The following is a 16042-nucleotide window of genomic DNA, read 5'->3' as shown; positions in this document are numbered from 1 at the left end:
TTTTGTATTTAACTTGTAGCAGTGCTTTTTTTGGGGGGGGAGCAGGGGTACGCATACCCCTAAACATTTTGTGAATCTAAGTTTGACCTCATTAAGGCACAGTATTTCAGTATGAGTAGGAAAATGAAAGTACTCCTAAACATTTTTAAATAAGAAAAAAAAAGCACTGACGTAGTGTCTTATTTCTGAAACTGGGGTACTTAACCTGTGGTCCTCAGAAGTTGCTGTACTGCATCTCCTATCATCCCTGACCTTTGGATACACAGGCTGAAGGTGATGGGAATTCAGAGTTCAGATTGCGCTTTTCAGCCTTTTGAATTTCCTCTATGCGTTGCCATTTCTTTGAGCTCATTACAGTTCAAAACGTCAAATAATTTATTTAAATTGTGCACCAGTTTCCAGATGTGTATCCCACTTGCTTTCCGTGTTTTTACTAAATATGTATGAGCACCACTCCCTGAGTGTCATTGTCTTAGCAAATATCACTGCCAGTCAAGAAATGTGGGCTTTTTCCTGCTTTTCTAAGCCCCAATATTTGAATAAATTTTAATCAGAAGCCTTGAGTATTTCAATTTTATTCTACGAGTATTAGCATAACATGGATGCCCTCTTCTCTCTGACAGTGGTTCAGAAGTTCATTCTAACTCTTAACTCCTGAAATTTATGAGGAATTTTCATGTTTGAAGACTTTAATTTCTTTAGAAAACTATTTATTATTGGATAATGTATTACACCACTTTATTTTTCTATTGCTGGGGTGAGATTAATATGGAGGGAAAAGCATTTATTTTTAACCACTGTTTTTAATATTTTGGATATCTTAAATACCTAAATAAAATTATCAATAATTTAAATGTTATATTTTATAAAATGCTTACAGGTTTCTTTATGAGTTTTGTTAAATGGATACATCTGAATATTTAGGGACTATCTCATAGAGGGCCTCACTCTGTATATACTGCAATACACGACTCCAATTTCTATGAGTGGTGTGAAATTGCAGGGGTCCCATACATGATAAACCCAGGATCTGTATTTCCTTTTGGAAAAATGGGGCACAGTTGAGCCTGTGGTGTTTTTATGATATATGGTTTATTTATGCATATATACAACATGAAGCCTAAAAGGAGAATCTGAGCATTACACCCATACAGATGGTCCCTTGCTCTTTCATAGCTGTGCTCCACTTCTAGGCAAGGGAACATTTTGGCTTAGTACAGTCATTTAGAATTAAGCTTATATTTTATGACAGTTTTCTCTAACCTGGTGCATCCCATCATATCTGTTGGCCAAGCTGATTGGGATTCATGGGAGTTGTAGTCTTTCACCAGATGTTCTGGAAGACTGATATGTGATATATAGACTGAGCCTTACTTGGGTTGGTTAGCAACAATATGGAGTGAAATCTCTTTTGCACCCTTATTCAATCTTGAAGGGGACAATATTTATTCAGGAAAAGGAACTCCACAGCACATTGAGGTATCAAGCCCCTAGATAAATCAACTCCTGTTAATATGGTAGAAAAATGAGTGTAATACATGAAAAATATGCTTCTCATATATATATAACCCTTCACTTCTGCAGCTTTTATTTGTCTGTGAGAAAGGAGTGTGAAACAAAACTAGTAGATGGGACAGGCCACAGACCTCATTACAGCCTTCGTACTCTCTGCAGAGCTTTGAAATTTGCATCATCCAACCCATGCTGCAGCATACAGCGCTCTCTTTATGAGGTGACTATCTTTGTTCTCTGTTCCTAAACTTCCTTCTCTCTTCCCTTTCGTCTTTAGACAAAGAGAGAGAGAAATTCTCTGGCATTAGCAATTAAAATCTCTTTGAAACTAGCTACTTAAAAAAAACCCAAATCTGTTTTCTTCTCGATAGGGCTTTTGCTTGGGTTTTCTCACCCAGCTTGACAGAAGTTCTTACCCTGTTGTTCAAAGGCTAATATGTCAGCATATTCTGTCTGGAAACGTGAAAAGCATCCTCAAGCAGGCAAGTAATTTCTTATTATTTGTGTGTGTGTGTGTGTGTGTGTGTGTGTGTGTGTGTGAGAGAGAGAGAGAGAGAGAGAGAGAGAGAGAGAGAATGGAATTGTTCTCAGTTTGAGTTCTCCCATCCTCAGAATTCTTTTGGGGATATGACATAAAATACATAAAACAGAACAAAACTCAATTTGAATTCTGAGTTTAATTTTACCAACCCTGGATTAAATCAAGGGTTTCCCATTTTCACCTGGAAGGATGCATTCTGTTTGCTGAATGGACTGACATTGATCAAAGTGCCTTGCTTGGAGGAAGGTGGAAGACAATTGTTACTGATCTCATCTGCGCATACCCTAGCAGTACCTTTCACACTGTTTTTGAAAGTCTCCCAACCATCTGGACGGGTCTGCAGGAGAAAGTGGAAATTGACAAAATACTCCCTCCCCACCCCACCCAATCCCGATACGAGCACCCTATAAGATAAATCCCACTTACGGGAATGCTGAATCCATGTAAGGTTTGGAAATACATTGGCTTAGATCTAGAGTTCATTCCTGCTGATGGAAAGGTGAGAAGGTGACTTTTTCCAGTTCCCCTTCCTTCTGCATTTGGAAATATTGTTCAGTTTGTTGGAGCCGTTTCTAGAATAGTGTGAAAGGTGATTTCAGGGGTGTAAGATTGGGAGGGGGGCTTTCATCCACTTCTGCCAATGAGATGCTGCCTGCTGGATCAAAAATCTTCCATGAATGGAAGGAGTCCTTCTGTTCTCAGAGGGAGTCCAGTCCATTGTGTTAATATATCCCTCCTCTCTTCCACACCAGGTGTAGACTCTGTGCTTGCTTGGTGTATTATACCATAACCAGAGGATGATAATCTTCTGCATCTCACATATGAAGGAAATACCACATGAATTCTGGGGTTCTAAGAATGTGTTGCTTAGCTAAACAAAGAACAGAATTATTATGCGGAGATAGCAGTTCATAACATAAGCTGGTTTTGTTTCTGTAATGTCGTTCTAGTCGTTACCAGAGCCTAAAGGAGGGAGAATGATTAAGGTAGAGGGATACTGGATTTCAATTGGCGACATGGAACCAACCGTGGATGAGACTTATGTGCTCACAGCTTCAGTTAAACTTAACCTCAGAGACATCGTCAGAGTTGTATCAGCTGGGTATGTTGGACTTCAGCTGTACCTTTTTCTTTCCTTTGGAAATAGTTTCATTTCAATTGGTGAGAATAAAATAATCACTTGCTATTTGTTCACGAGAGCATACTTCCTTGAATTGTGGTACAGTTCATATTTTTTTAATTTAATAATGTTCTTATTTTATAGGTACTGCAAAAAGCCAAAAATTAACTGAAAACAGTATTGCAAATATATAAGCAATTGACAAATGTCTCTGTTGTAGAAAAGCACGAAAATATTTTCTACATCAGCAGTAACGGGGGGCGGGTGACTTAAAACTGTTTCTGTTCTTGATTGCTTGTAGTTGGAATAATTTCTGGAGCATTGCTATGACTCTGGAATAAACTATGCCATACATGTTCTTCAGTCTTTTTGAAATTATGGAATTCTGCTTTTGGAGATCCCATGGTGTGAATTGTTTATGTGGCCAAATTTTGACGTATATGGGCCTAGAAATCATGACTTGAAATTCACTGAGTTGGGGCTGTTTACGTTCCACCTTGTTTTTGCATTCTTGCTAACAGGAAGCAAACAAGATGGCAGCCTACATTTCCAAGTCTATATTAGCAATGTGAGGAATGTAAGCAATTGTTTGTTTTGTTTTTAAGAAACCAGAATTTTGAAGTGTTTAAGACTCTTAACAAGTATGTACAATACACAAAAGTGTCTCTTTGCTCCATGGGAGCGAACGACTACAATAAATACATAGTTCAAGTTTCAGACATTTGCTGGAGGAGGTGTATAACATGACAATTAAGAAGCACAAATACTGTTGTCAGTTGTCCCTAGTTTTGACTTGTTTATTCTGAACTTCAGCAAATTTTTCTTTTTTTATCACACAACACAACAGGAAGCCCAATTCTCATTTCTGGAAGTGCCCTTAATCAGTATATGTTGTAAAAAGACCTTGAAGCCAATCAGGTACAGTGGTACCTCAGTTTACGAACTTAATCCATTCCAGAAGTCCATTCTTAAATCGAAACCGTTCTAAAACCGAGGCGCGCTTTCCCTAATGAGGTCTCCCACTGCCGGTGCCTTCCACCGTTCAGCTTCCATTCTTAGGTAAAGTTCACAAACCGGGACACTACTTCCAGTTTTGTGGAGCTTGTAAACCGAATAGTTTGTAAACAGGGTTGTTCCTAAATGGAGGTACCACTGTGGCTTCTAATAATAATAATAGTTATAGTAATAATTCACCACCATAGAACACAATATCCAACTTGGCTGTTTTCTGATTCTTTAAGGACCTATCCAGTGTTGATTCAAGGAGACACATCCATTGGCAAAACCAGTTTAATACGCTGGGTGGCTGCTGCAACCGGGAACCATTGTGTTAGGATTAACAATCATGAACATACTGACATCCAAGAGTACATTGGCTGTTATACTTCAGATCCATCTGGGAAGCTGATATTTAAGGAAGGTAGGACTTTGATTATTACCTCAGTCACTCAGTGTTTCCTTGCCAGCTGGCTCTCCTACTTGCTCAAACAGATGCTTGCCTGGCTTGCCTCAAGTGGGCAACTCATTTATTTCTTTTTTTCTGTAAATGCTTCATAGGTGTCCTCATTGATGCTATGCGAAAGGGCTACTGGATAATCCTGGATGAACTCAACCTGGCACCCACTGATGTTTTGGAGGCCCTGAACAGATTATTGGATGACAACAGAGAGCTGTTCATAACAGAAACCCAAGAAACAGTCAAAGCTCACCCAAGATTCATGCTTTTTGCTACACAGAATCCTCCAGGGCTCTATGGAGGCAGGAAGGTACATACATAGTTTCCTCAGGTGAAGCTGGCTTTCTTTTGATACTGCTATTTACACATACACTCCACCATTTCTTCAAGGACCTTATGGTGGCATATGTGATTTCTCTCTTTCACCTTAGTCCTGTGCAGTAGGTTAGGCTGAGTGGTAGTTTGAGTGAAAGACTGACCTAGGATACCAAGTGGTGAGTTGAACCTGAGTCTTCCTCACTGCTAGTCAAACACTCTAGTCTTTGTAGCATATCCAGAACCAATAGTGAAATCAGTCTCCAAGTTGCCAATCCAAAATGGTACCATCCAAACACAAGAGAGAGGTGTCAGCAGAGTTGGGAGAACCCCACCGTTTGCAGACATGCACAGAAATCTTCGGGGCGGGGATTAAGAGGGCAAACCCATTGAGTATGAACATGTTCAGTGGCCATGAAATACTAGCTGACTGTTTGAGGGTGGGAAACTCGTGTTTTCAGTGTGTGTGAATTTCTCAGTAGATTAACACTTGACGGGTGGTTTTTGTGTGTGTGTCTTAAGGTATTGTCCAGAGCTTTCAGGAACAGATTTGTGGAGCTGCATTTTGATGAGCTACCAAGTACAGAGCTAGAAACCATCCTGCACAAAAGATGCGACCTTCCACCTTCGTACTGCAGTAAACTTGTCAAAGTCATGCTGGAGTTGCAGGTATGGACAGTAATCTTTTTTCTCTTAATGAGAAAATAATAGAGAAGTCACTTGAGCCCTAGTTGTAGTTTGGTGTCTTATACTCAAGGCATACACATTTATTGGCTTTGGGGGATTTGTTTGGGAGGGGGTATTGTTGTGCTACATAGCAACCTGCCAGAATATGTTTGGCCCAGGGGACTGATGGTCATTACTGAAATATTGGTGAAATTTGGACACAAAAATGCTACGAAGACAACTTGGAGAATTGTTGGTAAGGAGGGGAGGCATTTCAAGAGTAGTGGAAAATTCAGTTGTGGGTACAGAAAATTGTGTTGGATCATGAATGCTTTTATGTCCTTTTAAATCTAGTCTTATCGCAGAGGTTCCTCAGTATTTGCTGGCAAGCATGGTTTCATTACCCTTCGGGATCTCTTTCGCTGGGCTGAAAGGTACCGATTAGCAGAACAGATGGAGAAGGAGTATGACTGGCTTCAGCATTTAGCAAATGACGGTGAGTCTCCACTCGTTTCTTTTCAATTTACACAGCCAGTGTGTCCAGTTCAGTAGCCACATTTCAACTGTTTTTCAAAAGTGGTGAACATCCTGATAAACTGTTGTCTTTCTGTTACTAGGATTTATGCTTCTGGCAGGAAGGGTCAGGAAACAAGAAGAAGTTGACGTTATCCAAACAGTCATTGAAAAACACTTTAAGAGAAAGCTGCATCCCCAGCGCCTCTTCTCAGAAGAAAGCGTAAAGAAGCAAATGGGTAAATTTGAAAAACGATAACAATAATAAAAGAAGATTTAATGTTTGCCTGAAGCTAATTAATTTGTTTTTGTTTGTTTCCTTCCCCAACCCTATTACCACTTTGAACCAGCTAAAGCATCTAAGTGGACATCTATAATGGGTGATGAATTCAGTCACATTGTGTGGACTCAAGGGATGACAAGGCTTGCCATTTTGGCAGGCCGAGCATTAGAGTTTGGTGAACCTATACTTCTGGTTGGAGACACAGGGTAAACCAGTCTTCAATATATTCATTATTAGTTTTATTTATTTTTTGCGTAGAGCAACAGACAAGTCACTGGAGTTTAATTGACTGCAAGCTTTTTGTTATGCAGGTGTGGCAAAACTACTATTTGTCAGATATTTGCAGCATTGGCTGGTCGGAAATTACATTCTGTGAACTGTCACTTGCACATGGAGACCTCTGACTTCCTGGGTGGACTGCGACCCGTCAGGCAGAGATCAAAGGATGAGGTAAGTTGGCATTATGGTGCCTGATATAATTGAGAGCTTGAAAAATCCACAAAATGTGTGTCTGCAAATATGTATGTATGTATGTATGTATGTATGTATGTATATGTACACACACTTGATCAGACTTACCTTTTTTCTTTCAAACAGGAGTTTGATAGTTCTAGGCTCTTTGAATGGCATGATGGAGCCCTTGTTTTAGCAATGAGAGAGGGTGGCTTTTTTCTCATGGATGAGATTTCATTGGCCGATGATTCTGTTCTAGAAAGACTAAATAGGTATGTACTTGAAAACTGGGCATTTTTTAGTCTGTTGTCTTGGCGTGTCATTCACAAATGCAAATTGGATAAATCTTAACTTTTCCCTGGCTTCTTCTGATTCTTGCTGCTCTAAACAACGCGAGTTGCAAAGCTTCGGTTGATTAGGCAAGTTTCTAGTGTTTTGTATGGATGTTTGGAAATTTAACGAGAACAAATACTGAGAACGTGGTTTTATTTCAGTGTCCTTGAAACTGAAAAGACGCTGGTGTTGGCTGAAAAAGCCAGTGAGGACAATGAAGTAGAACTGCTGACGGCAGGAAAGAAGTTTCGCATTTTAGCCACAATGAATCCTGGCGGCGACTTCGGGAAGAAAGAGGTAATGTACGAAAATGCCGTTCTGTGCTGGCTGCCACTTTCAATTACCTGTAGTTTTAGGAATGAAAAAAATACCTATTCTGACTTGGTCTTAGGCTTTTTCTAGAAGCTTGTAAGGCATTGCAGCCAGTCCCACATCCTACTTTTCCCAGACCCCAGACTCTTTGATAGTTACATTTTCCTTATCACATGGCTGTCCTTCGTAGGCTACAGCTGCTTGGGAGCCCCATGCCCTTACCTGTAAGAAAGACCACACACATTCACACTCCCAGTTCTTTTATTTATGACCTAATTACCACAGGGAGGAAGAGACAGGAAAGCTCTTACTACCAGGCCTTTCAAGTCAAGTAGGTTACATTTCAAGGAGTAAAGAGTACTAAAATAATATTAAAAGGTTAGGAAAAGCTGTTTCAGTATAAATTCATATCTCATTTGTTTCACCACATAGTTACCCTTTGCAGGGGAAGGTGGCCATCAGACTGGAAAAAATTCCCTGCCCCGACCTAGCTCCACATGGAGCTCTGACAGCTAATTTGATTGTTGATTGTTTGATTGTTGATTGTTTGATTGTTGGAACCGAGTAAATAGATAGATAGAATTAATCGGAAAAATGTGGAAATGGTTGAGATTAATAAAATTAGCGATGATGAAGAAAATGCAGCATAAAGAAGTGTGGGTTGGTTTGGGATCCTGTAGTAGATCATATTATAAGACTATTAGGAATTTCAGGGGCAGGAATTAATGTCATTCTCCTCTGAGAATGTCATAAAATATCAAGACTATTAAGCTGCAAGTATGTTTGTATGAGTAAATCGTTTTTCTAAGGATAAATTAGGTCTAATAAAACGTTCATTTTAAAAAAGTAAAACTCATTTTTATGCAGTTTTGTTCTTTGACACACACTATTCTAACCTATTGTGCTTTTTGATACTCTCTTACACATTATTTATAGCAATATGTTTTCCCTCGTTTTATAATTCTTCTGTTTTCTCTTTTTATCCCAGTAACCCTCTTTGAAGATTCTTAAATTTTCCTCTGAGCAGTTCCCTTCATAATAACTGCACTTAATATTTTCTTGCCCATAGCTGTCGCCTGCCTTGCGTAATAGATTTACAGAAATATGGTGTCCGCAAAGTAACAACCGTATGGATTTAATGCAAATTGTAAACCATAATCTTCATCCAGGACTCTGCTTTGCCAAACAGAATGACAAAGGTAAATATCAGAGGTATTTGTTCACCAATTCCATCACCTACTTATTCTCTCTGGGTGTCCCTCTGCTTATATCAGTAATGGGAGACCTTTTCAGCACGAGGGTCACATGCCAGTGTTGGCCAGATTAAGAAGCACCTCTCCCCTCTTCCTTAAAGCTTTCTCTTCTTACTCTAGTGAGTTTTAGGGCTGCCATGCTCTGCTGGTTTAATCACACTCAGGCAGGGTTTTCCATCCTTTGTAGGCCAGGAAGAGAATAGAAAAAAGAAAGAACAGAAAAGATGTTAACCGTCAAAAGAGACTTTTATGAAACTGCTAAAGCAGTTTCAAAACCAGTGAAGTGGTTTTGTTGCTGAAAAATGTCTGCAATCACTTCTGAGTACCTTTCGCCCTAGTAACCAGCCTGCACTCCTCCGTTTCTGTGTCCCAGTGGGGTTTCCTTCTAAAAGACCTTCTGTTCTTGCAAGTCAGCTTCTCTCAGATTCTAAAAGCTAAGAAGTTAGTTCAGGCGGTTCTGAAATAGTCTCACTCTCTTAAACGCTGCCCATAGGTTTTTCTCTAAGCTGAATAATATTCCTGTGGAGAAGTCCCATGGGACTCCTGCTACAAATGGCACAGACTGAAGGTACCACTTACCTGTTGTTCAGACGCGACTAGCAGATAACAGAAATTGCAAACAGGTGTGATCTTGCGACACTGCCATTTTTCACTTGAGATTTAGTCCAATGCATGTTTATCTGGCAGTATGACAAATTGAATATAGGAGTGCTTACCTTTGAGTATGTTTCAGATGCTGTATGTTCCAAATTCTATACTTGATAAACCTAGATTGTGGAATTGAAATATATTTGCATAATACTTGGGTCATTTTAAGTGCAAAATCAGTTTCCTTTTGCTTAAATTTTATCATTGCCTGGACAGTGATTTAAGGAAGAACAGTTCGAGCTCTTAGTACGTTGAAAGGGATAAAAAAAGTTTGGAATTCAGTGACTAGATTCTGTGGTATAGGCAGAGGTTGCTATGCATATTGTCACCAGAGACCTCATTTGAACACAGCTGTAAGTTGCTGTCGGAAAAAGCTATTGCAAATTGAACATTAAGGATTGTTCTAGTCCAAATATATGTGCATGTTATACAGGTCTGACCTAGGTTCTTTATTATCCAAGGTTTTAAATGAAGGATGAAAAAATAAGTAGTGCTGATGAAACATACACTCTTATTTTTTCTATCCTTGGCTATATTCTCTGCATTAAGATGAATGTTTGTCCTCTTAGGCTTAAAGTAATGGTCTGGGCCAAAGTTCAGTCACTGTGCTTAAAGTAATGGTCTGGGCCAAAGTTCAGTCAGAGACCAATGAAGTTGCAGGATCAAAGCATGTTTTGAATTTTGCATCTGCTGATTTACTTGTGGATGGTTTTTTTTTTTAAAGCATTCAACCCTTTCTACTTTTGCAAATATTTATGTAAAAACATTTAAGCACTTCTATTCAGTTATCTTGCAAAAATTATGTACAGAGGCCTCTGCATCCCTTGTGGGTCATTGTGAATTACTGCAAAACATATTCTGTTTCAGGTCTGTGTCTTATGTATTTTTTCTCTTCTCTCCATCTAATCACCTTTCCCAGGGGCAGATATTGCAGGGCTCATGATGGATTTCATAGAGTGGCTGACCAATCAAGAATTTGGACACCACTGTATCCTCAGCATCCGGGATGTTTTGTCGTGGGTCAGCTTCATGAATGCTATGGCGCAAGACAAACTATCCAGTTCTCCAGAGGAGCACCAGCTTTTTAGCGTCTGTCCAGTGACAACATTTGTCCATGCTGCATGTCTGGTGTACATAGATGGAATAGGTTCAGGTATGTCTTCAGTTTCTTTGCTTTATCTCTGAATAGTTCAAATCGTTTATTGGGGAGGGGGTCCAGAACTACGCAAGGGTTTAAAGCAAGTTTGTCATTTTGGAACAAAAATAGTAAACAGTCTCAAGATGCATGCAAGCAACGTATAGTGTTTGTGCTACAGAGTGTGCATTACAACCTGCCTACAGATTTTGACCATATCTTACTGCTAACTATATGTTCACTTCCACCATTGACATATGACTATGATCTCTTCTTCCCTCTACCCCCTATGTAGGCACCATGTCCTGTTCGGCTGGCTCAGCTGCTTTGGCTCGTGAAAAATGCCTGGAATATTTGTGTGGGAAAATTTCTGAAGTAGTGCAACTCACTGAGGTTCAGAAGAATGAGCTGAAAATATATGACCTGAAGAGGGAAAGGGAAATGGTTTGGATGGAGAACCACATAGGAATCCACCCATTTTTCATACCAACAGGCAAGGAACTCTTTTGGTGGTATTGCTGCTGCTGCTGCTGTACAATTTGAGTGGTGATGTGCCGCTTACGATGACTTAAGAGCAGAATGCGTGACAAACATGCAGAAAAAATAATTTGTTGCAGTCCTTCCAAGACCCTTCCATTTCTAATTGAGTGCTTGAATGCTCTTTTCTCAGATGAAGGCACTTAGCTTAGACTTCGCTCTGGCATGCTAGCTTTCAATATGCATGGAGTTTTTAAGAGCTTTAATGGTGGAGCATTCAAATATTTTACTCCACAATCTGTAGTTAGAATTGTTAAGTATCATAATTCTGTGTATTTCAGATGTTAAGACAGGAGTGCCATTGCTTAATATAGCTAAGCCTGCACCACCCATTAAAAAGAGGGGAGATTGCAAAAATACAAAAAACAAAACTTTGGAGGAAAATCCCTCTGCATCAAGATGAATGTTGATCTGGTACCATTATTCTGTCTGATGAGCTAGTACTTTCACTGGAGCAAAAATGTTGATCATCTTACCCTGTAATCTAATTAATTTTTTATTTGCTTTCTCTGTGCTGTAGGCCCTATTTACCAGAAGAACAATGTCTCAGACTACGCTCTAAATGCAGGAACTACAGCAATGAATGCACAGCGGTTGTTAAGGGCCTTGCAACTTAAGAAGCCCATTCTCTTGGAAGGCTCTCCAGGTGTTGGGAAAACCAGCCTAGTAGCAGCCTTGGCAAAGGCTTCTGGAAATTGCCTTGTTAGAATCAATCTTTCTGAACAAACGGTAGGTAGGGATTACTGTGGTCTCCACTGAAATACCTGTACTTGTGAATGTGAGAGTCTATACTTGCAAGTTAACAGGTGTTAAGTTTTCACAAATCTTGAGAATACTCCTAATTGATTGGGGAGGGGGAAGATGCTTAGAAATAGGTAAGTTTAATAAGGGGTGTATTGTTGATTAATTCTAAGAGGAAGCATTATATTCCTTTTCCTGTCTAGTAAAGGGACACATTCTGCTAGAATTGTGATCCATCTATTGGTGTGAATGATCAAAACAAACTGCCTAAAATACAGATGCAAAGAACCTTGATCAAAGTTTGCTGCTTGAATATTGGTTAAAATCTTAATGGTTTAGAATTATTTTTCTTTATTTTTAAAATTACTCTTGGGTTTCATTTTTGTTCATAGAACGCACTTACCGGCTGATGCAACAGATGCATAGAACAAAATATTTATAACTCTTGGTATAAATGCTACTGGATTATTGCTGCAAGCCTAGGAGAGCTTTTTCTAAATTGCAATTGTTTCACATGCATTTGGAAACCTTGACTTTTCTTCCTTCTGATCCAGGACGTCACAGATTTGTTTGGCACAGACTTACCTGTTGAAGGGGGCAAAGGAGGGGAATTTGCCTGGCGTGATGGACCTTTGCTTGCAGCATTGAAAGCTGGACACTGGATTGTATTAGATGAGGTGAGTTCAACTTAATGTAGCACAGAAAAAGGATTTTCGTTCCTTTTTTGGAAAATGAGGTCTCTAGCTGTCTCAGTTTGCTGTTTGGGGACTTTAAAAGGATCCTATCCAAACATGGTAAAGTTAACAGTGCATTCTCCTTACGTGGAGAAAGTATCCTGGAACAGTCTGCTGCTCCCATTTATTCAAGAGGCTGCTCAGATTTTATCTTCAGTTTTCCAGTGGGAGAACACACACTTGCTTTTTCTGGGGTGGCAGTTTCAGAAGGCGATTTTGTGGACAAACAGCTTGAGTTCTGTGTCATGGATGTGCTGCAGTTTACAGAAGATTAAAACTACTAACCTTTTAAGTACCGTCTTAGGGCTGAATTAGCTTGAAATCAACACTTTCTTAATAGAATCCATAGGAAGTGGTTTTATAATATTGGTCCATCCAGCTCAGGGTTTCAAACAGTGCCACTTGAAGATGCTAGCCATTGATTCTTGGGACATTTTTTTGCACACAAGGCATCTACTCTACCCCTGAGCAATGGCATTTATCTGAGTGGATTCCGACAGCCTCATTGACTTCACAGTTGTATTTACCTTTAGGCTATGCCAGGCGTGTCCAACAGGTAGATCATGAGAGCCAGTATGGTGTAGTGGTTAAGAGCGGTAGTCTCATAATCTGGGGAACCGGGTTTGCGTCTCCGCTCCTCCACATGCAGCTGCTGGGTGACCTTGGGCTAGTCACACTTCTTTGAAGTCTCTCAGCCCCACTCACCTCACAGTGTTTGTTGTGGGGGAGGAAGGGAAAGGAGAATGTTAGCCGCTGTAGGACTCCTGAAGGGGAGTGAAAGGCGGGATATCAAATCCAAACTCTTCTTCTTCTTCTTCTACTGGTAGATCTCAGGCCCCTCAGTGATCTCCTCCTCCTCCTCCCCCTCCCCCCAAAGAAGCTCAACAGCTTTGGCCTCCTAAAAAGCTCACCAACTTTGGTCCATCCAACAACAATGGGTAGATCATTGCCAGTTTTTTTATAGTGTGAGTAGATCACAGTCTTTGGGAGTTGGACGTCCCTGGGCTATGCTGTTGCTCTTCTGAGTTGTGCAAAAGGAGCTTGAAGCCAAAAGAGTAGCTAAATAACCAGGGCATTTGTGTTAATCTGAAGTTAACTTTTCCTGAGCTAACTACAGTACTTTTGCTTATTTGCTATAGATTTAAAGGTGTTTTGTGGGCAAAAGTGTGTGTTGTGAAGAAGAGGGGCAGTGTAAATTTTCCTGTTGGTTTCTCTCAAATAGCTGAACTTGGCTTCTCAGTCGGTACTAGAAGGCCTGAATGCTTGTTTTGACCATCGGGCAGAGATTTACATTCCTGAGTTGGGAATGAGCTTCCATGTGCAACACAAGAAAACAAAGATCTTTGGATGCCAGAATCCCTACAGGCAAGGAGGTGGCAGAAAGGGGTTGCCCAAATCTTTTCTGAACAGATTCACACAGGCAAGTCCATAATGTCATTTCAAACTATTTCTCTTGTCCTCCTTGCTGTTCCTTTCTAAATGGAATCATTTTTATTTCATTTGCAAGTGCACTGTGCATTTTTCTGTGTCTACATAAAAATAATACTTGAGTCTCACCTCCCACCCCATTTAATTATATTGATGATGTAGGTTTTCGTGGACCCTCTCTCATCCGCAGACATGGAGTACATTGGAAATACCCTGTTTCCTGCTATTGACAAAAAGATTATTGCAAAAATGGTTGAATTTAACAACATGGTAAGTATAATTCCTGAAACTCCTCTTGATGATGTGAATGGTCTTCTTAAGGAGAGGGACTTCAGGGTTCTGGTGACTGTCCCCACAAGCCCAAGCCAATGACTGCTGCAACTATGTGAAAAGCTGGTCACAGTTTTCATCCGAACATCATGTATTGAGACAAACTTCATTTGTAGTCATTTTCAACTCTGGAGTTGCAGTGGCATGTAAACTAGCTGGGCTCCGCAGATAACAGCCACTGCAGACTGGGTTTGTATTTCATTTTTTGTTGCCTAATATGTCAGACAGAACTTCCCTTTTTTTCTTCCTATGGCATGTTCCGTTTGTGTGGCTGAGGCTTACTAAGTCTGAGTTCACATAAAAGTTTCTTTGAGGCTTTCCCCCTAGCAAGTAGGCATAGAATCATACATGTGTGTCCAAGGTAAGACAACTGCATGTTGTATGTGTTTAGGTTTCCCCAGTTATTCTGGAACAAGAGCATTCCATAAAGATTTTGAATGGACGGTAAAGAGTGGTGGTAGCTTAGAAGAGCAGTAAATTAAGTTGAATGCTTGGCGCGATGAATGTTTTCTTGTGCAATGGCGTTTTAATAATCTACCATGAGCTGAAACATGTCTGAGTTTTTAATCTTTTGAACTGGTACGTTATTCAGATTGATCAAGAAGTTATGATTGAGAAGAAGTGGGGGCATAAAGGTGGTCCTTGGGAGTTTAATCTGCGTGACCTTTTCCGATGGTGTCAGCTGATGCTTGTTGACCAGTCGCCTGGCAGTTACGATCCAGGCCAACACATGTTCTTGATATACGGGGAAAGAATGAGAACAAATACAGACAAGGAGAAGGTAAGGAGCATGAAAAATGTGCTTAATCCTATTAGTCTTTTCTGTTTTACAAGTATGGATATGTTAAACCATTCTTGGATCTTAAACACAAATTTTACTGAATTTTTTTGGGTACCTTTCCCACATTATTTGAAACATTGAATGACTTCTATTTAAGATTATCTACTTTCCTCCAAGGTCTTGAATTAGCATTTCAGTTAAGCAGGTGCAGGATTTGAAGGGACCTCATGTAGTTTTATCACCATTCATGTGCTAAGGATGTGTTAGAGATAGATTAAACTCCTGGTACATTGGTTAAGAGGGCTTACAGCAAGTGTGTGGAAAGGGAACCTACCTAAGTGTAATTTCATTGCGATTAGGGAGCTTGATCAGACAAAATGATCCCACAGCTTTCTTGCTGTGTCCTGTGCCAGCAACTCTCAGATACCACAATCAGCCTTTAGTGGATTTGCAGAATGCTGTTCTCGTTTTGCTTATGATTAGTGCTCAGAAAAATGGCGTGAAAAATAAATGTGGTTTTGAGGGGCAATTGAAAACTCACTGGCCCCGCATGTAAGCAGTCTAGTTTTGCATTCCAGCTTCTCTCAAGCTGAGGCTTAGTTCAGGTTGCAGCTGAGCATTACAAGCTGGGCAGATCTGTATCCTGAAGCAGGTGACTTCAGACTTCAACAAACAACCCATTGGGAGTTTCCCCGGTTTCTTTTGAAATCGTTCATTTGAGAGTTGCTGCAGAATTAGAATATAAGGATTTCAGCATTTGTTAGAAATGTGATCTTTCATCTGTTTGTTTGTTTGTTTGTTTGTTTGTTTTAGGTAGTGTGTCTATTCAGGGACATTTTTGGTCAGGATGCTGAACCATATATGGGTTCCAGACAGTTCCACATCACTCCTTATGACGTCCAGGTGAGAGAGAACAAAAGTTGCTGCTACTTGGGCACCTTCTTGAATTTC

The 16042-nt window shown here is 40.0% G+C and overlaps 1 protein-coding gene across 3 annotated transcripts in view; it reads left to right on the top strand.

Moving 5' to 3' along the window:
- The window catches only part of MDN1 (midasin AAA ATPase 1), a 90351-nt gene that overhangs the window by 19745 nt on the left and 54564 nt on the right, over window positions 1-16042 (top strand). For all 3 annotated transcript variants that reach the window (XR_014524693.1, XM_083497495.1, XM_083497494.1), the window contains exons 21-41: window positions 1585-1732; window positions 1884-1994; window positions 3004-3155; window positions 4415-4593; window positions 4731-4939; window positions 5467-5613; window positions 5965-6106; window positions 6228-6362; window positions 6474-6612; window positions 6718-6856; window positions 7004-7131; window positions 7354-7489; window positions 8574-8703; window positions 10325-10558; window positions 10836-11033; window positions 11598-11806; window positions 12373-12495; window positions 13775-13972; window positions 14143-14250; window positions 14903-15091; window positions 15905-15994. Coding sequence is in view for 2 of the 3 variants with exons in the window: in XM_083497495.1 (XP_083353621.1) it covers window positions 1585-1732; window positions 1884-1994; window positions 3004-3155; window positions 4415-4593; window positions 4731-4939; window positions 5467-5613; window positions 5965-6106; window positions 6228-6362; window positions 6474-6612; window positions 6718-6856; window positions 7004-7131; window positions 7354-7489; window positions 8574-8703; window positions 10325-10558; window positions 10836-11033; window positions 11598-11806; window positions 12373-12495; window positions 13775-13972; window positions 14143-14250; window positions 14903-15091; window positions 15905-15994 (3244 nt within the window). In the remaining variant the exon portion in view is untranslated. The remainder of the gene's footprint in view (window positions 1-1584; window positions 1733-1883; window positions 1995-3003; window positions 3156-4414; window positions 4594-4730; window positions 4940-5466; window positions 5614-5964; window positions 6107-6227; window positions 6363-6473; window positions 6613-6717; window positions 6857-7003; window positions 7132-7353; window positions 7490-8573; window positions 8704-10324; window positions 10559-10835; window positions 11034-11597; window positions 11807-12372; window positions 12496-13774; window positions 13973-14142; window positions 14251-14902; window positions 15092-15904; window positions 15995-16042) is intronic.

The sequence above is a fragment of the Podarcis liolepis genome (genome assembly GCF_965112155.1).
Source record: "Podarcis liolepis genome assembly, chromosome: 3".
In the NCBI taxonomy this organism is placed as follows: Eukaryota; Metazoa; Chordata; class Lepidosauria; order Squamata; family Lacertidae; genus Podarcis; species Podarcis liolepis.
This window is presented reverse-complemented; position numbering and strand designations above follow the sequence as displayed.